Source organism: Dendroctonus ponderosae, unplaced genomic scaffold, assembly GCF_020466585.1.
Source record: "Dendroctonus ponderosae isolate FM_Combo_2020 unplaced genomic scaffold, Dpon_F_20191213v2 Dpon_F_20191213_1, whole genome shotgun sequence".
NCBI lineage: Eukaryota > Metazoa > Arthropoda > Insecta > Coleoptera > Curculionidae > Dendroctonus > Dendroctonus ponderosae.
In genome coordinates, this window is record NW_026017110.1 from 53759195 (window position 1) to 53779774 (window position 20580).

At 34.2% G+C, this 20580-nt stretch overlaps 1 protein-coding gene across 7 annotated transcripts in view; it reads right to left on the reverse strand.

Moving 5' to 3' along the window:
• Window positions 1-583: 583 nt before the first annotated feature.
• LOC109533872 (protein trachealess) overlaps window positions 584-20580 on the reverse strand; it is a 99077-nt gene continuing 79080 nt past the window's right edge. For all 7 annotated transcript variants that reach the window (XM_048660642.1, XM_019899379.2, XM_048660641.1 and 4 more), the window contains 11 exons: window positions 13764-14002; window positions 10340-10401; window positions 8373-8462; window positions 6023-6185; window positions 4955-5076; window positions 3999-4302; window positions 3795-3942; window positions 3614-3738; window positions 3081-3470; window positions 1954-2241; window positions 584-1893 (listed from right to left, as the gene is read on the reverse strand). In XM_048660642.1, coding sequence (XP_048516599.1) covers window positions 1496-1893; window positions 1954-2241; window positions 3081-3470; window positions 3614-3738; window positions 3795-3942; window positions 3999-4302; window positions 4955-5076; window positions 6023-6185; window positions 8373-8462; window positions 10340-10401; window positions 13764-14002 — 2329 coding nt within the window. In that variant the 3' untranslated portion in view covers window positions 584-1495. The remainder of the gene's footprint in view (window positions 1894-1953; window positions 2242-3080; window positions 3471-3613; window positions 3739-3794; window positions 3943-3998; window positions 4303-4954; window positions 5077-6022; window positions 6186-8372; window positions 8463-10339; window positions 10402-13763; window positions 14003-20580) is intronic.

Here is a 20580-nt window from a genome sequence, read left to right on the forward strand (position 1 = left end):
AAGTTTCAAATTTCTTGTGAAGTTACCAAAAGCTCAATCGGGACCTACAACTAAAGCTCACAGATAACCCTTTTTTTCTGTATTAATGTAGCAATTGTCAATTTTTGCCAACGTGAAGCATTTCTGCTCGGGAAATGATATTTGGGATTCTGCCTGTATACTTTCCAAAAAAATCAGCATTTTTTTGTAAATAATTTATTGAACAATATAAATAAACAGTGACTACTAGAATTTTGATGTTGACAAATTTCGTGGATCCTTCCTGCCATATACATAAAAGTTGAGGTAGTATCTAATGCAAACTGAATTTAAATTTGGCAAATGTATCTAAATCTATATATTGTATTATAAGGACTCGTAAAAAACTAAATATAAACCACAATGTATTGCACATTCATTTTCGTCAATTTTTTTACGATGTTTTTGTACTGAACCTTAATATGTGATAATCAATTCTAACAAAGTAAATTAACAAAATTAAGAAAATATCACATTATGGCTTTATCAGCACCGGTTTTGATCATGATAAACACAGTCTAGTCTCAGTTTTAGTTTCGTGTAAACTATGAAAGTAGTACTTGACTCAAACTTCATGGGTTTTATTGGTAGTCATATTATATCAGTCAGTCGCAACTTAACCAAATTAATTAAAACGTAACTGAACTTAAGAATATTACACTTTGTGACGCTGTATAAAAAGTTATAATTTAACGCGAATCAATGCCCAACAAAAATAACATACATACAAGTACCTATATAGCTAGAATATTCTAAGATAATATTTACATAGTTCGGAGCGGTCAGAGTCTGTAAAAATATTAATTGATATATTTTGATCATTTTGACAGACCCTGCATGTCTTCAACTTTCAAGCATTTACATTCTACTGCATGAAATTAGCAATTCAATTAAATATATTTAGGCGAACAAATCGTTTAATAATATTGGAAAGTTTTCTGCATATTTTTGAATTATTTAACTAAAAATATGACTTTATTTAATTCTGCTAACGAATTTCTATATATTCAATTGAAGTCAATATATATTTACATGTCAGTAATTTTTCAGATCAGTGAAACAGTTTGTAGATATTAATAATACAAAATAACATGGTCACCATACTACATCTGCTTCTAATGACATGCGATTAAAGGCATGTTATTTCATAGTAAGTTCTTTGGTTTGGTACAGTGGCGTGAACACTACGAACGAGTCTAAAGCATTCACTATACGTTTTACACACTTGCAGTTTGGTAGACAATTTTGTCCAGTGATAAGTTCCTCTGTACATATGAGATACATAAATACAATAAGCTATAAAAACGGTACATACCTAGTAGAGAATTCTCATCGGTTCATACATTACTTCTAGAAAACTCGATTGTGAATTTGTGAATACTTCAATAGTCTTCAGTAAAACATAGAAAATTAACATAAAACAACTTGAAGAAAAATAATTAATAAATAACGAAGGGTACCACCTCACTCAATATTACTATGAAGGAGCATACCAATTTGAAGGTGCGCCAGTTCCTTTGCTAGGATGGTACAAATGAAATCCAGCTCCTGCAGTGCCGTGATGGTAAAACTGAGGCTGATCGACATAAGAGTACACTTGAGGTTTCAAGGGTAGAGGACTATCCGGGTACTGTCTGAGAACATCTTGATATGGAACTGGTGAATCGAAAGTGACTCCACTGTGGAGCTGTTGATGTTTATCTCTAGGTGAAACACTGGACGGAGGAGTCATTGCTGAATGATAGTCCATGGAATATCCCGTAGGGTAATTTTGGTGCTGCGATAAGAGGAACTGGTGATCACTGTAAGATGACGATCCTTCACTTCCAGGAGGTGTTGGTAGAGGACCTACTTGACTATCTGTTGGATAATAGCCTAGAGAAAAATCAGATGTTCGAAAGAAAATGTTCGTTAATAATTCGAGCTCAGCATTACCTGATGCGCTACTGGATCTTCCAGCACTAGTAATTCCGTGCACGTTAGCTCTAATAACACTCTCTCTATTAGCATACAGTTGTCTCAATAGCGCAGAAGCTGGCAAAGGACCTTGTTGTTGCAACTGCTGATGGGCACCGATCCACTGAATAGTAGTTCTTTGTTGTTGCTTTAGAAGTGCATCTGTACTAAAATCTGTAGGCTGGTGATTAGGAGATTTGCATGCTGGAAGATGCTTTGACATGGCGTTTTCTAGGTCCTTTACAGATGTACCTCCTGTACTACTTGCTGCAATAAACAATCATATATTCAGACTATAAAGTAATGAAATTATGCTTTTATAATCTTAGAGAGATTTTTTAAAGCCAATATTGAGTTTGAAAATCCTTGAAAATATAGAGGTGTTACAAGGAGATTAAAGTGAAGGGATATTTTAGTATAATATTTTATATTGTGAAGGTGCACTAAGCTGCTCTGCATTGAGAAGGGACAAACTATAATTGCGGGTCCACACCAAACGAACATTAAAACACAAGCTATCATTTAAAACATAAATAAAAAAAGCTAGGCAATAAATTCCGGACACGCGGAGAAGACAGAAATGTAGCAAACAGAAAAAAGAAATGAAGCAAAATATTCAGCAAGTGCAGACTCATATCAGTATGGCAGAAATAAGTAAAACTTTCTGTCATACTGATACATCTGTGATACTGAATCATTGTTCATTCAGAAAAAATATTTTTGTCAAATGTGGTGGTCACAAAATACGTCTGAAAATAAAACATTGAAACTGATAAAATAAAGTATCCTCAGTCAAAGTTCTCACAAAATAGAAACTTTTTAATTATGAACGGCTAGCAGCGGGACCTCGAGCGTGTCCGTCGAAAATTGTTTAGAACAGACTCGGTTTCCCGTGTGTTCTTTAATTGCCTCCAAAAAGTTCACCAACGAACTGAGTTTGTGTTTATTGTGAACCAGAAATAATATGTGAGGGCGTGAACATAAAAGAAGTAATGAGGCACTTGTCTGACGCATAGAGCCACAGAAGAAATTCCTGAACCACATAGAGCCACAGAAATACATTGAATTAAATAAAAAAATAAAACTGTGATGTTGATAGAACTCACCTGTATCGTCCAGTTTCTTCGGACTATTGCCTGTAGACTCTGGGGCAGAAACAATCGGATGGGTGCCGGTAGTAGAATGACACGAACTAGCTGGACTCATTACAACATTTCTGTTCGCATTGACTGCCTCTTCTTCATCGGTTTCGTCTGAAGATGTGTTTTTCCTTTTTTGCGCTCGTCTAATGGGAGTGGTAGATTTTCTTTGGTCTACTACAGGTGTAGCGGTACCTTGAAGTTGAGCTACATTTGTAACCGGATCTAATCGGCGGGTTCTTAGATCGCCGATGTCTTTAGTGATATTCCCAGGGTCCGCGCCGTGGTTTGTGCTATCTTCTAGATCTTGAGATGGATCTGAAGGTGGATTGGGTGGACCTCCGCTATTTCTGTCATCTGGAATTTGAGTTTACTTGTAGTTTTACAGTTTATTAACCGTGTTTCACCATGCTTAGCCAAAAATATTTTTCCGATAAAAATCAAACGGAGTGCAATCGTAAAAAGCACCTTCTACTAGCATTGCTGGTACTCCAACGTACCTCCTCGATCAGCATCTGGAGATCCATTTTCTGGATCATTGCTGCTAGCTTCTTCCCTTTTAACCAGGTGCGAGTTGTCTTCCATTTGGCAACAATCCATTATAAGGTTTTCATACTCTCTACCACTAAAATTAGGAAGTATGTGAGATCGATGCATCGAAGAAACCACCATCTATAATACCTTAATACGTAATTTACGCAAATAATATTTTGCTCTTCGGCGTTTTTGGAGTTGCACACTACAGTGGCGCACGTTTGAAGCCACGTATATCCTCCGTTTTTATTCATTATTCTATAATAGTGGGTCAAAACTTGTCCCTTATTTATTACTAAAAAATGAACTTTTTAGTCATGTGAATTCGATTGAATGGAAAGTAAAACTTACAATCTATATGACACTTTCTTAGCTTGTTGGCATCTTCACCATGGCACAATGAATACAAATTTCTACCAGTCAGTTCTTCGGGTGTATAATCTAATAAGTCAATAACTTTTGGCTCACAATGGGCGATTTTAAAGTCGAAATTTATCCTAGTGACGAACATGTCAGATTCTAGACGAATCTCATGTACACTAGGTGGAGGCAGTGCTATTGCAACAGCTACCATACCCAAAATGGGTGGCTGTTGCGATTTACGTGAATGCGGAAACACGTATTGAGGTCTTAGCTTACACAGCATTAAAACCACCTAGAATGCAAAGAAAAGATTCTTAGTACGTATGTAGAAATAATCAAAATTTGCAGAAGTAATACAGGGTGCTTGGACGTGGTAACTTACTATGGAAAATATACTTTAATGAGCTAGTTTTCTCATCTCGATGACGGTAAGACCAGTTTGATTCTCTGGCATTATTTGTCTAATAAAATTTCAAAAAGATGATATTAAAGTTAGAATCTGAAGTGGTTACGAGAGAATTTGGAAAAACGATTAGCTTAGATTTAGGTTAAAAAAATCGTGGAGTTGTATCATTATGCGGTTTTTGCCGATCAGTGAGGGTGCACGAATCTAATGTCTGATTTTTTTTGTCCTATTTAAGTTGCTAATTCGTCCTTTTTCTTGTAATGCTCAATTTCAATAATCTGCTTTTTTACACCCCTCTTTGACAACGGTAAATTCCTTTTTGTTGTTTCTTGCATCATAGACCTTCCATAAAACGTCTCGAATTATTTATCTGCTTTATATCAATAAACGCAAAATCATGAAGTTTAATTCGATTCTTTCCATCACTAATCTCCATTCAATTTCTGTTACACTAAGATTGGGGCACCCTGCATAATATATTATCAAATCTACTAAAATACCCTGCATAATATATTATCAAATCTACTAAAATACTTACTCTATACCCTGAAGATTTAAAATGACAGCCCCTTTTAGTTAAAGTTGACTTCATCCTAATGCAAAATGCCCTATCTAAGCCCTTATAAGGTGGATTTGTTCCTAGTGACATCACGGTTGAAACTGAAAGGAATTTTGTTGATTGAATATATACCCACATTTTCAAAATGTTAGAGACTTTAATCAGTACAAAGAGCTCATATGAACTTAATTCACTGGATTTTTATTATTCAACAGCAATGCATTTTGTTAATTGAATCGATGCACTAAGTCATTATAAATTTGACGCAAATGTAAAAAAAATATTGATTAAAACCACCAGCAGTGGAAGAACATAAATAACTTGCCGTTAATTCTAGAAGATTTGGAAACGACACTTAATAGCTAGGTATGAACGATTAACAATAAATTAAGCAAAATTGAACGACCCAGAATATGTTTCAAAGCAGCAAGACTTTTTCTGATCGAATGCTATCCTCAGAAGAGTTTTGTGTATGTCGTTGTGCTGCTGTGCAGCTCTAAAATGGGTTTAAAACAGGGTTGACACTTCAGAATATGAATTGTCGAGTTAATAGAAAAAAATACAATAATTAAAATGCACTATTAGGGTGTTCAAACAAATAACTTAAGCTCCGTATATAATATTCGCCATTGTAGCATTCCTCAGCGTGACAGCGTGATACTGCCATAGAATAACAATTGAACACGTAGTAACTTCGTCCGTTGAATACTTAAATAACACTTCCTGTCGGGGCCACTGTATGGGTGTATTTTTGTTCAGGTATAACCATTCAGATCTGTCTTTTTTATTACTGGCCAGCATACGTCATTCGGTCAGTTTATTATCATTCTACGGGATTTAAGACGCCATTTCCAAATCTGTTATGTCCAGCACGCTTTTATATTTTTTGGAGTTCGAGTAACAGTCTTGCGTAGTTTACTACAGTTTTTGATTAATAGGAGCTCTTTAAACTTACAAAATGAAACAAAACAGATACTGGGGAACAAAAACAATACGTTGAATACTAAGTGAATATTCAAAATGTTGTTGTTTGAACCTTACCCTTACCGTCAGGGTTGTTGGTCCCTGTTGCAGAACCACTCTCTTCTGAACCACTTCCCGGTGAGGCCAAGTTCTGCCCTTGCGATAATCCTAAACCTAATTGCTCAGCTATTTCTGAATGGTCTTGTTGATGGATATAATCAAAAATGCTACTACCGGTCATTTCAACCTGGAACAATAACATTCAAGGATTAGCGTTAAGTTGATATGATTGTTCAATATATATTATGTAAAAATAATTCAGTATAATATCTGATCTCATGGTCAAATCTTCAAATCAGAGGGTAGGGGTGATCACTTCCGTCATCCACTGCACGAAAATGTATCTCTTTGCTTCGTTTCTGTTATGTTCGCTCCATTAGAAGCAGAAGGAAACACATTATTTCCGTAGCTTCTCTTAACAAAACACTGACAATGCCTTAATGCTAGCGTATTTCGATTCCAGATTTTAGTTATTTAAATAACCCCATCAAAGTAATGAACTCTAACGCCGATAGAACTTTTCGATCGAATTGTTTAGTCCTTTAGCTTATTAGTGTGGGTGCTAATAAGCTCTCCATTCTAGAGAGTACTAAAGAGTGAAAAAGTACTTCTTGTTACTTGAGTATTTGTTATTCGAGGGACCTGAAGTAACGAATCCTGAGTCGAAAGAGACGTGATTACTATAAATACTGTTTCTCGTTGATGTGGTTTTTTGAAATGAAATTTAACAAATTAAAGTAATCAAATTAACGAATATTTTAAATAATTACCTCATATGGGAGTGATGATTACTAATAAACACTCGAAAGTAATGACAATCGCCACCTCAACCTAAACTGCATGCTTATCATTATAGTGAATTACACGCTTGTAGAGCGCTTGGAAATTACTCAGAAGTTTTATAAAAATAATCCTCCTTTTATTGAACGTTCGGTTTATGAAAATTATGGACGATATACTAATCGTCCTTCTGTGCTTGCTATTCGTCGAATCATTGATACGTTTGAGGGTGATTACAATTTACACGAGACTAGACCACCAATACGAGGTTATACTGCAAGAAGTATTGATGCCAGAAGTGAAGGAAGTCTTGAGTCGATTTTGTTGTGGTTGCAAATTTGTCCATTCTATGAGTTTCACAAGAGTTCCACCTTTCACAGAACACAACGTTGAGTACTCTGCTGAAAAACTTAGGTTTACATCCGTATAAGATTATGTAGACTCAAGAACTGATAATCAATAGCTTCAAATTGATCCAGAATTTCGTAAAAAATGATGTTTCCGAATGAAAAACTAAACTTTTTAATTTAATATTGAACCGTGCGTTTCTGAAATTGCAGCGGGAGAAAGTTATCGACAATTGGGTCTATCAAATTCAATACTGCAGTCGAGGCTGAGGTGGACATTTGAATGATGTGTTATTCGGAATATAAATGGCATACCTCGTACTTCAAAATAAAAAAGTTTTACATTTATTTTAAATATTTTACAGTTCATTTCAGTTTAAAAACATATCGTTCTTACCGGAAAATATTTGGCTTATAAGGTTTAGTTTGACAAAAAAATATATTTGCGTTGAAAAAGACCGTGCATCTGTGACTCCACTTCTGAGAAATAACAATCACAGAACCAATTAGGACACGCGAAATTAAAAACGATGGTAAATGAATTTGAAAAAGTTATCATTAATTAAATAAACAGTATTTTCTTCTTGCGCAACAATGTTGACAATAGCGCATACTTCATTTGGATATGAACGTATGTCGCATTAAAACATGATTTTTGCCAGAAGGATGACTTATCTCAACACGCGTCGTTCTCGTTAAGTTATTAATTAATATTGCATGTATATAAACCATAGGTGTACTTGCAAGTTCTACATCACCCGCTCATCGTTTTCTGACCTAGTGACGTAGGTCACACTATTAAGTGAAATATAATATCAGAACACCTACACTAACTGGGAGCAAAAACAAGGGATTGGTTATGGTACACCTGTTTGGCTTAGTATCCTAGACCAGGGACAAAAGTGATAACACGTAGGGAAACGTGCTGGTGAAGGCGTGCTGGTCCAGGCAACGATGGCTCCCGCAGTTGCAAATACCCTATTGATTACGAGCCGGCATCCACATTATAAATGTGAGACACGCCGCTGCAGAGCATTACGTGCCCAGCATTCCTTTCCATCGTGTTCCTTCTGGGGGCGGTTTAAGCCCTGGGTGGATCTGGACACGTACGCCGGCGCCCCGTCTATCCATGGGCGCACTTGGGAACCAAACCACGCATAGTGCAACTTTGCTCTCTTGCCATTCGGGTTCGAACCAGTTAAAAATCATTATTGTGTTCTATGAGTAATCACGTTGAGCATATTTACCTGTGATAGTCCTAAGTATATAGAAACAGTCTCGGAAATGTATAAAAATCTTCCGTCTGATGCTACCGCCAGAGCAAATCCATCCACCGACTGAAAGGAGAAACAAAAAATGTCAATTAGATCAAAGATGGCAATAGACAAAAAGGTTTTTGGGAGTTGGTTTCAGTGGTTTTTGGAACTGAGTTTGTGACATTAAATCATCAAATTATTTACTGGATACAAATGGTCAGAACCAGGAGAGTCCACCAGGAGAGTGCACAAGTCATCGTTCTTTCTATAATGTTTCCATAATACGTATCATATTATGTTATAAAGTGTCATGCGACACCAAGTTTAATTGGTTTATCCAGGAAATCGCACATTGAAATATTAGAACTGTAATGAGAAACACTATGCTGCACAAAAAATAGTCTACGTCCCACTTTTAACATGTGACCCCTAAAACGGTTGGTTTAGCAGTGTTGACCAAGATATACATTTCGCTCTATATTGATAGGAAACAAAGTGGCAAAAAAGTCAGAGCAAATTGATTGGAAACATATGCAAACAGGTGGCGCAAACAATTAAACATATTGAAATTTTTCGATTTCGGAAGTTTTTCGTTTGCTTGGAAAATATGCTTAACAAAAAAAAACAAAGGCGCTAAAGTTCGTCGCCTTGGATGTCGTTTGGGAGGCAAAATGCAAAATCTACTGCTGGAAAAATACAAACTTAAACTCTAAACAGTTATTCCATTAGTGGAACTACAATTTCACTATCTATTTCACTATGTAGCAACCTTTTGCCAACATATTTTTCGGGTTTTAATACAAATAGATATTGAAAACAAAACTTTAGAAATTTTGCATGAGTGGAAATTTACTACATTAATGTTAATTAATCAGCTTGAACGAATATCGGTGAAAACAGGTATACCAGAAACGGAATTTGTGTTGAAAGGAAGCAAACGAAGGAAACAGAGTTTTGATGAACAGTTTACAAAAGCAAAAGAACAAAAATAACTTTACGACACGGTATATTAATGAAATAAATGTCTTAAAGACATGGCAACAGAACACTTGTTATTGACATATTGTTTTGACTCATTTGTTGAGATCGTGCTACCCTAAATAAACTCACCCTATATTTGGCAGCGGTGCATAATTCAATATAAAAAATGTGTGGAATGCTAACACACGCCATAATAAGTGTAAATAATTATAATTACAATTATTCTTCTATTTTGAGCTTTGAATAATCGATCAGTAAAGTGATTCAAATTTTCAGTCCAATTGAAACTCACAAAAACAATGAAGAGTAAATTTATTTGAATTTTATAGGATTTTTAAAACATATGAAAGTGCGAATTTTGATTTTTACCAAATATTTCTTGCAATCCTGTAACAGATTATGTAGTAATAAGTAGATCATGTCACTCAATTTAATTCAATTCAATTTAATTCAATTAATTAAACCCATTCGACGCACGATTAAGAACGTATACACGTAAACTAATGTAATGGACTTTATATTAAAAGTTCACATTTATTAAGTGGCAAATTAAATTAACAGTTCATTTGTGTTCTGAGATTAATAAATTGATAATAATGCAATTTAATACCAGTCAAATGCGATGGATTTTCATAATTTTAAAAGCATAAATACGTATCATCGTAAATAATAATTTATGATTTATAATTCATAGATACACAAAGTAAATTAAATAGACCTGGAGTGTAATATCGATGTCAACTAACTGCTTTAGTACGTCGCTAAAATAGTGTTTGAAGTGATTTACTTTTCAGATAATTTGCTAATTATACAACACAGTAAAAGAAAAACAGAATCTGTTGCTCATGTGAGGCACACTGTACTTCAAGTAGTCATTTTATGTGTAAGTGTATTTTTTTTATAGAACTTGTGCGCATTTAGAGATTGTTGCCTCTCATGATTTCAATGAGAATTTGTTGTTTTCAATAATGTCTCACCTGCAATATGTGTGTTCCCTGATGTTGCTCGAAAACATCCATGACTAATGTGGTTCTCCTGCCTGTAATAAAACAAAACCCCGTAAAATGATATCAACTATTTCGGGTTGTACTTGTGGACTTCGACATATTCCATACATCCAAACCAAGAAAACTCCCCTCAATGAAAAATGTTTCCCCAATGTATTAATTTAAGCAGTGCAAGATATATGGCTCGTATTTATTGAACTTCGTATAAACACAGGAAAACATGTAACATATGAGGCTAAAGAAATTTCCGCAGCAGCAAGATGCCTCGAACTTGTTACAAATTACCGGCACTGTCATCCCTGAAATATTGCTGCTTGATATGGGGTTTATAGATACCAGTCCCTAAATTTACTCCCTCGGATTTTTTATCGGGGCATTTTGCCAGATGCTTTAGTACATTTACATAGACTGACTGCTATTTTGATTGCAATTTATTGTCTAACAAATCAAGGTTTCTTAGCATAACGCATTTTTATTTCGTTCTCTTTGCTTTGCTTAAAATGATCGTGTACACAACGTTTCTAACGAAAGAACACTAAATGAACGAACTGCAAATTAAGGCTATAGATATCTCCCTCTGGCTTTAAAGAGTTTTAAATTAGCACCAATCAAATATTCCCGAGTTTAAAATAAGATTAAGCCATCCGCGGTCCCGATTTTCATTTAAATATTGAAACAAAACCGCCTCTAAGCCCCTAGATCAATGTCAATTCATTAGACCCAGGTTTACACAGTCCCAGCTTAATTTTACATAATTTGATATTTGCAACCATGTTGCCAGATTACCTTATTTGATCAAGGATTACACATTTGCTGCATTTGATAAAATAGCAGAAAGGTTTGGCCACAATTCTTCTCAAATKTGGTTATAAATGCGCATTAAAAGTAAGACCTACGTAGATCCTAAAATGTATAAWATGTATTTTTTAGTAAACCACATTGATACAATATTGTAATATGTCCAGATACTTTTTTCTGTAAACATTTCTATCTATTTTTGCTGTTGGACGAACTTCTTTACTTGCAAAAAATTTAGAATCATGTAATTGAAAATTCAACCTCAATATGTTCATTGCAATGCTAGCACATTGGTAATGTTATTCGTAGTGAAGTTAACTTATAGGTTTAAACGGCCAGAAATGAATCGAATTTCAACATAATTGAATTATTTTGCCCTGATTATGGAGCTATATACTATATATTAATAAAACAAACATCAATCAATTATTCAAGTCACAAATAAATAGTGAGCAACTTATGTCGACTTTTCGTGTTATATCGTAGATTTAAGTGGAATCGAGTAATTTTTTTCTGGAAGCATAGGAAAAAACTCGCAACAACGAACGACTGAAATAATTAAATGCAAATACTTGCCCGAAGTGTAGAGCAATTAAACTGCCTAACAGAGTGAGGGATTTTATATGATATATACTGATCGATTTTTGGCAGCACGAAGGCTATAAAGGAAGCAACTATATATTTAATTACAATTAGACAGACGATTCACATTTTGTAATAGAACAACTGAAACATATTTAGAGAATATGAAGGATTATTCTATATTTTTCTAACTGTTCGAATTACGCCCAAGCGGTCTATTCATACACGATTGCAATTAAATCTGCATTTAAAAAATCGAAGCAAGCAATAATTAGGAAAATAGAAGTAAAGGCTTTTGGACACAAAACTTGCAAAAAATTAATTCGAATTTTATGAATATCAGCTCTTACTATAATAGAGAACAGATAATACTTTTGAAGAGAGAAGAGATACACATTTGAAGTTAAAACTTTCAGTCATTTATTACAGTTTTGCTGAATTCTCAAAATGAAAACGTAGCAACACTGTATTTATTTTTTGCGTTTAAACTCTCGCCACAAATAGTCGAATTACGGGTAGAAAATTTTCCAAGTTTGGTTTACAATAAGCATTGGTTAATTTTATCACTCCTCTGCCGGGGTGCAGAATTGGATTTGCGAATTTAACAGGAGGGTCGTGATTAGATTTACATGTAGTTCAACGGGGTGTTGTCGTCGAATTCAAGTTTAGGGACCTGTATGGGCACATTTTCAATTGCCACACATTTTGGTGACATGTGCGAACTTTGCGTTAACTTAATCAACAACATTTACATAGATATGTAGTTGAATAAAAAAGCAAAATATTTTCTCGCGCGCGTAAAATTTACAATTTTTGTCAAAATTTATTAATTAATGTAAATGGTGTAGTAAACATCACTTTTTAATGTGAAAAATTTACAGAAGATTTATAGAAATACACACTCTGAGGTATTGCCAAGTAGAATTTAAAACTTCTCAATCATGTGACTTCCAAAACAATGAATAAGCGTTCGAAATAAAAATTAAATTCTTGAATGGCATTAAACTCTCAGTTCAGCGCCCTAAACTCTCAAAATAAAGCCCGCTTAAAGAATTATATACCATAGTGGATATTAATGTTCTAATAAGCTGCAACTAGTAAATACGAGTGTTTGTCCGAAAATGCTAAGCAATTATATCATTACGTGCTTTTTCAGTCAAAATTTACCCTCAATTCAATTAGCATCCGCCTTGAAAGAATCACATATAACATCATCCATTACAAATAATTGAGGGGATGGAATTAGGAATAAGTAAACTGATGGCGCTCCCTTTCAGATATATTGACAAAAGTCCAAGTATTTATGTGCCAGTCATAAATATCTGGTGGTAGATGCACAAATGTGTAGTTTAACTGAAGGAAAATGTGCTAATAAGAATATTAAAGAAACAAACTAAGTCGCTTATAAAATAATTTACGGTTTGAATTTTGATCTGTCGAATGTTAAGGAAACTAAAGTATTTATAATTCAAAGTGTCACCTCACGTAACCTCGTTTGCTACTGAAGTACACGATTTGATATTCAGTGATTTGATGTCACCAGAACTCACTATAAAGCATAGTTGTACGTGGTTTGTTAAAAAATCGTCTACCTACTTTTCCTATTTGGGGCAACTGGTACTTTCAAATATTTAGTTGTTAACTTGTTAACATCTGTCGTGTTTTATATCACTTTTATCAATTAACATTAGATGTGATAAACTAAGCTTCGAAGTGAAAGAAGTAACCGTCAAAAGTCCAGTTGGAAGGTTAACTGGATAAAAGGATGGCCTAGGGAAAATCAAGTCAACCACAAGTTCTCCAAACAATTGCCCCAAGTCAGCGGTCAGTCTTTCTTTTGTTTCCGCGGCTAATCGAATTAGCCTGGACCTTTCACCGACCACAGATGGCTATAGATTGACTTCTTGGTTAAGAGCGTTTTATACGATTGGTAGAACAAATATTTCCGTAAGTGTTTAGTTCACAACCCTTTTATATCCACTGGTATTATTCTGACGATAAATTTGAAAATTACCTTTCAACGTTTTTGATGGCGGTGAACCATCTCTACTCCATGGCGGATCTCCATGACCCGCAAAATCTCTTAATTTGAGATATGAGATCGTTAAGCGTATGATACTAGCTTTGTCTAATTGCGAGGTTATGGCGGCTGGTAAGGGCAGCATCTTGGCGAGTTCATAGAACTCATAATTTTCCTTTCCTCTCCTAGATCGAGCTGCATCTCTGCTTTTCTCTTTCCGCAGCTCCAAAATACTGAAACGAAAGAGTCGATTTTTAGATATGTATTGCCTAGTTATAGGCGGTTGAAGGAATACGTTGGTGATCTCTTCTATTACATATCGAAGAAACAGTCGTTATAAATAATGAGCGCAGAAATCGAATATTTATGATAGAAGGCTAAATTTCGCGGTCATTTTCTAAATAAATCACAAACAATACAAGTACCTTAAAGACTAAAATAATGATTGTTTCCTTTCATCGCACTGGTCCGCTCAATTTAACACCGAAGGGCCAGCGTGTGAAAACAAAATTACACCAAGAACTTTGCTCAAATTGGCAGAAATTGGCTTGTGCTACTCGAAGCGGGGGCAGTACCCCCCTGAGACTGTCGGCCCCCTCAAAAGCCGTTATTAGGTTATCCTTACTAAAAGAAAGCGCTCTTTTGTCAGCTTTCAATGGCATGGAATGTCCGTTCACAAAAATATCCACATAGTCAAGGTGTGATAACAGAAATATGTTATTTTTTGCGAAACATGGACTGAACACTATTTATTGAGTAGAACTTGTGAGACATACTAAAATTTGACAGGAGGTGACATCATAATTCACTAATGAATGTTGAATCATTTCACATAATTTGACGGCTAATGACACACCGTTTATTATATGTCTTAAATGCATTTTGTGGGTTTTTTGCAAAAATAGCTTTTTAAAGGGTTTCTGGGACTTATTAGGAGAGTACGAAAGATTTATAAAATAAAATGCTTACATTTTATTTCTTGAGGATAATTAGCTTTTGATGGTGTAATTTTAAAAATTTTAGATTTTTTTTGGAAAAATTACGTTATTTTAAACAAACCCGGCGGCATTCACACATCGGGGCATTTATTGGCAAAATACAGATTTTTATATTGTGCTGTTGAAAGTTTCAAATGTATGTCAAAAATTATAAAATATATTTCAATGACAAAAATGTTAACACCGTCGACAATCGACAAATGTGTTGTGCATTCAAAGCAGATTTATTATTTTGTCAAAGTACAATAAGTCGAGATGGTGAAAGTGACGGCAACTGAATTGTTGAATGTTGAACTTGCACTGCTAATAAGTAATCATTTTTTCTCACCCCTGCTTAAATCGAATTTCCAAAGAAAAAACTAGTCATTATTCGTGTATCGGTTAAGAAAACGTAAAGTATTCCAATATGATACCAAACAAAGATTGGACCATTTCAAATTAATACTTAATAACAAAGTTGAAATTTAATTCACAACTACTAATGTCTTACAGAAATTTTCGAAATTTTTTTTCTATATTTTTCTGCTATCCAAGTGAGCTTAACCTCTTAAAAAAAATGGCGCCAATTTTGAATTACTCTGTATTACTCGTAGCATAGTTACACATTGAAATACAGATAGTTACCAACTTTCCTTTGGGAACTGAGTTGACGAACTAAAGCTTGAAATATTGAATTCTTCTCAACTGATCAATTTAACAAATTTATAGTCTCATGACTGATATTTATTTTTTCTCCTGTTACTTTTGTTGATTAGCACATAAAGCAGCAGCAATCTCTAAATAACTTTGGTGAGAAAAACGTCGTGTGTAGGTGCGAATCAAACATATCGTTGCCAAATTTCTGGTTTACGTTTTTGCGATTTTCTCATAGTGTTCTTGTAAGAATTTTTTGTTTACTATTATTTTTGCACTTCCTAAATATTCCCAAAGAAATGACGTGAATTTCCTCATCGTTCGCTGAATGAAGATGAGTTTAAATTTCGAATTAAGTCTTCTCATTTGGTATTGGTGATACAAAGCTCCGTATAGCAAACATTTAAAATTTGATTTTTGTCTTCGGCTATTGAATACTGTTAGAAGCTGTGGTTTTATTTTTACTTCATGTGATTTGAATATTTTAGTATAACCCCTATACTCATTGAGATAGTTGATTAAAAAGTCCTAGGTAAAACAAAATCCAATCTAAATAACGAAGTAGGACTCGAGAAACCTAATGGCACACGTTCGAACCTTGATGGTTGGCTGTTCGATAGACTGCTGACTTAGTAGCCGCGAATGTCCGCTTTTACGGTCACCGGACGTGCCATCTTCGTCCAGCTAATGAGTCGAACATCCCGAGGGGCACTTTAAATCCGGGGACACCAAAAAGCTTCCGGAGTCCCGGCCTCAATACTTGTTTGACCGTTTGTGTTTTATTTGCGTCCCCTATCATAAAACTGATGCCTTTTCTTACGTGGCTCTTCACGTTTTACTGTAAATCATCTTTACGGACGGGCATTACTTGGTATTGACACAGTTTACCTTTTTTGAGGATTGTTTGGGGATCTTTATGATCTACTGTCTTGGGAGTTATTAAACGTAAAAGGAAATGCTGCCACAGCTTCGTTTGTAAAGTCTGCAATAATGTCTGCATGGAAATAGTACATTCTTGTTGTTGTCTGTCAAACATTACATATTGGTCAAACGTCAAACCCTAATTTGGTGTTAACTTATTAAAGAAACATGTTTCATTAAAGAGCAACTAGCATACTCTATCACGCAAACTTTTTCTAAATAAATTGTTTTAAAACAAATTTGTTGAATTTTCTCAAATAATCTATTATGCCTAATAAGCCGTAAAAGCTATGCAATCGGCGCATATATCGGGTGTAAAGGTTGTATTGAAATAGGCCCTACCCACGGGAAAACTTCAGATCGTGCTTCAAAGCAAAAAAGCGGAAATTACAATTCTACGTATATAGGACAAGGGCCCCAAAGGATGAATAAAGTCAAAAGTAACGGAGTGCGATCAAGAAACTGCGTCTCTTGTGGAAGTTTTAAGATTTACCTTTATTTGTCGATAAAAGAGATTTGCCATTGGGGTGTATTAGGGTAAAAACAGTTTAAAGTGCTCATGTTGGCGTCAACAGGGGGTTATACCCTTGTAGAATTTCTTTAACGTAGTCGCCGTTTGAGAATAAGATTGGCATATTTTAACAAGCCTTTCTTCCGAGGGTATGACTAAAAAAATTATGCTAAAAATGAAAACATTCGTGCAAATGCTCTCGAATGATATGAACGGGTTAAACAGTAGAACATTTATCGAGAAAATTGAAGGTAATAAAGGATACGTGGCGGAAAGTAATAATGATTCATATAAACATTTTCTCAAAGCAGAAGGCTAGATTGAAAAGGACGCTAGGGGCTAGGAATATATTTCTTCAATAACTGGAATTGCCCTAATATTTGTCCAGTTTTCGCGATAAACCAGTGGCGCAGCAATGAAATAAGTGAATCCCACACAGCAGACAAAACTTCCAGAAGGGCTAGTCAAAATATTACTTTATTCATGCATATTATTCAGTTAATGGATTGATGACATTTTACACCGTAAATTGAGACTCAGTGATCGTATTGTACATGACCTTTTTTCTTAATATTTAACATAAATTGAATAAGAAATTACGGTTGAAAGTGCTATGTTAAAACTGCAAATTCTGAAACGACAATATTAAATGAGCTTTTTGAAATTGAATTGAAAAAAAAATTTTTTACTTTGAATTTGGCTGGTGAGAGTTTTCCCGTCTATCCTTCCCGTTAGTGAATGAATGATCTAACAAGTAAGACTTTATTTCCAATTAACAATTAAGCCAATGGTAAGGCATATGTTAAAGACATCGAAAAAAATACCACCAGGTCTTAACAAAATATCCAATTCTATCTTTATTTCTATATCTAATTCTATCTATCCAATCGATATTTCGGTTTATTACTTTTTAGGAAAAAAAATATAATCTATATTTACTTGTTAATTTGATAGTCAGTTCACGTTCAATTTGATAGTCAGTTCTATTTCGCAAAATTAAATCAGTAAAATATAAAAATAGCATTCGGAAAGAAAATGGAATTTTAGCTTTACGGCACCACTGGCCTTATAAAAACTTCACAAATCCTCACTAAAAGAAAAAATACATATTATTTCCCTGGACGCTACAATTGAAGGCTTGTTTTTTCGTTTTATTTTATTGTCCCCTCATATGCGGATTTTGCCCTATATAATCGGTTTATCATCTCTTGGGGCTCCTATTTTCGGACGTTATAAAAATCTATCGGGGGTAAAAAAGTGTTAGCGATGATTATCATTGTCACACCTCGTTTTTCCTTTTGATTTATTTGTATTTATTGGATTTTGTTTATCAGAGTTTTTTTCATTCCGGGATATAGGGCTTTCTTCGGTTGTGGCCAATAGGTACCTTAACGTTTGGCAATTTTTTTTGGTTAAAAACCGATTCAACTGCAAAGGTAATTAATTACGTGAACTTTTAGTCCAGAAAGTCCTGTAGATTTGAACTATTGAATTATTTTTAATAATCGTGTCTTTAGTTATTGTTAGGTACATTCGCGTGGGAATTAAAATTTTACACATGTTTTAGGATTTTCATACACTAATGCAAGAGCAGTCTCTAAAATTCTAATTGAAAATGAAGGGTAATTTTTTTCGTGTTTTACAACTGAACTAGGCTCACCTACAGTTTAAAAAAAATAAGATATAAGATGAACATATTTTAGAAACCAACAGGATTGGTTTTATTTACCTTTTTTTTGGAATGCATGTTAAAAAAATAATAAGGAAAGTCGCGTGCAGCTGTAACGGATAAAAATTAATTAAGCTAGTGGTAGGTGTGCTTCCAAAACACCTCCAGAGAAACGACGCCAATTTTGAATCACCCTGTACACTAAATAAGATTAGCGGTTTACTTCGACATCATTATTATTAACAGAGCGGTGTCTGTAAACGCAAAAACACCATTGGCAACTTGATAACTATGTAAAAGTAAATTCAAATTTTTAATGAAAAAATCACATGGCATGGCTTAGAAGTTTCCCTATTCCGTGTGTGCAAATTGAATAATTACAAAATTTTAATTTATTTACATAAATATTTATTCTTCTGTATTATCTAAATGTTTAATTCAATTTTTTTCTCATTTTTTCTATAAGTGCACTCTGAAAATTTTGCGCTGTTTTGCCATAATACCTTTATATCTTTTTGAGAAATTCACTAAGTCTTGGCCTTGGTCTTGCTTTGCTCTTTACTACCAAATTGGACCTCTTTGACATTTTCAATTTGTAATACTATACGCTTTCTACATTTTAAATTTTAAATGAACATGCAAAATTTGGGAGTGAAGTTAAGTTTGCTGTGTTTTCAGTCCAGTGCTAAAAAGTTTAATGATAAGTTAATAGTTAAATTTTGTGTTAGTTTCAAAGGAAATTAAAATCCCATAGTCCCATAAAATTGGAAATACATTGAGGGAACCACAATATATAAAAATTGGAGTATCCAAGGTACTGTGCTCGGTCCCATTCTCTTTATTACGTACATTAATTCCTTAACAGACTTAAAACTGGAAAGTGGTTCAATAGTGTCCTATGTGGACGATACAACAGCTATTTTTCATGGTCAAGCGTGGGACGAGACTAGAACTAATGCTTTAAATGGGATTACAGAAATAAAAGCTTGGCTAGACTATTTCAAATTATCACTTAATGTAATCAACACTACATGGCTTATTCTCTGAGTGAAGCGAATCGACCTAACTTTGATCATATTCGCGCTGTGAAATTGGGTGGAAACATTAAAGAAGTATCGTCTGCAAGATATTTGGGCATTGTTGTGGTCCAACATTTGAAATGGGACTTCCATCTTATGTATCTGACAAAGAACATAAGGAAACTAATATATAGATTTTACACATTCAGGGAAATACTGAGCGGAAAACTGGTGATTTCTGTGTATAAAACTATTGTAGAATCCATACTTAGATACGGCATTGTAGTATGGGGTGGCCTGTATACCAAATTCTGTAAACCCTTGAATATTGTTCATAATTATATTATCAAAGTAATTCTTAAGAAGAACCCGCTCTATGCGACGAGACTGTTGTATTCTTGTGAAATATTTGATGTTTGATGTTCAATTTACATTTTGGAGATGTGTTCCTTTGTATAGTTCCCATAAGACTAGGGCTAGAGAAGATAAAAAGTTAATGATTCCAATAGTTATACAGGTTTCCATTTAAGACTTATTAATTACTTGGTTCCAAGGATCATAAACATTTTGCTATTAGAAATTAAATGTATTAGTAAACTTGGTGTATATAATCTGCAATAATTTTGGAAAATGTACACTACTATTTTGACTAAAACAGTAAAAAGAAAATATAAATACTTAGGTAGCATACCTATATACGAAAGATCTAGATTAATGAATAATAAGCACGTATGGATGTTCAGTCACCTAGGTGCTGTCATACTCGTTTTTATGTATGCTTGCAATGTTCTACAGAGTGTTTAAATAATGTGTTTTCTGACAAATAAATATTACTATTTTTATTATTATTATTATTAATATAAGTAAAGTAATAGTAATTTTGATGATAATCGTAAATAACATGCAATTTAAGGTACCGTTTGGAGTTAGAAAAATATTTAAGAAGTCATTCATTTTTTAAACTTCATTTAGGTTGCTCATGTTGGACCTTAAGTAGTATCCCAATTTGAACTAGTGTTCAATTTAGGCAACTAGGCAAGGAATTTCACGGCGTCATGTT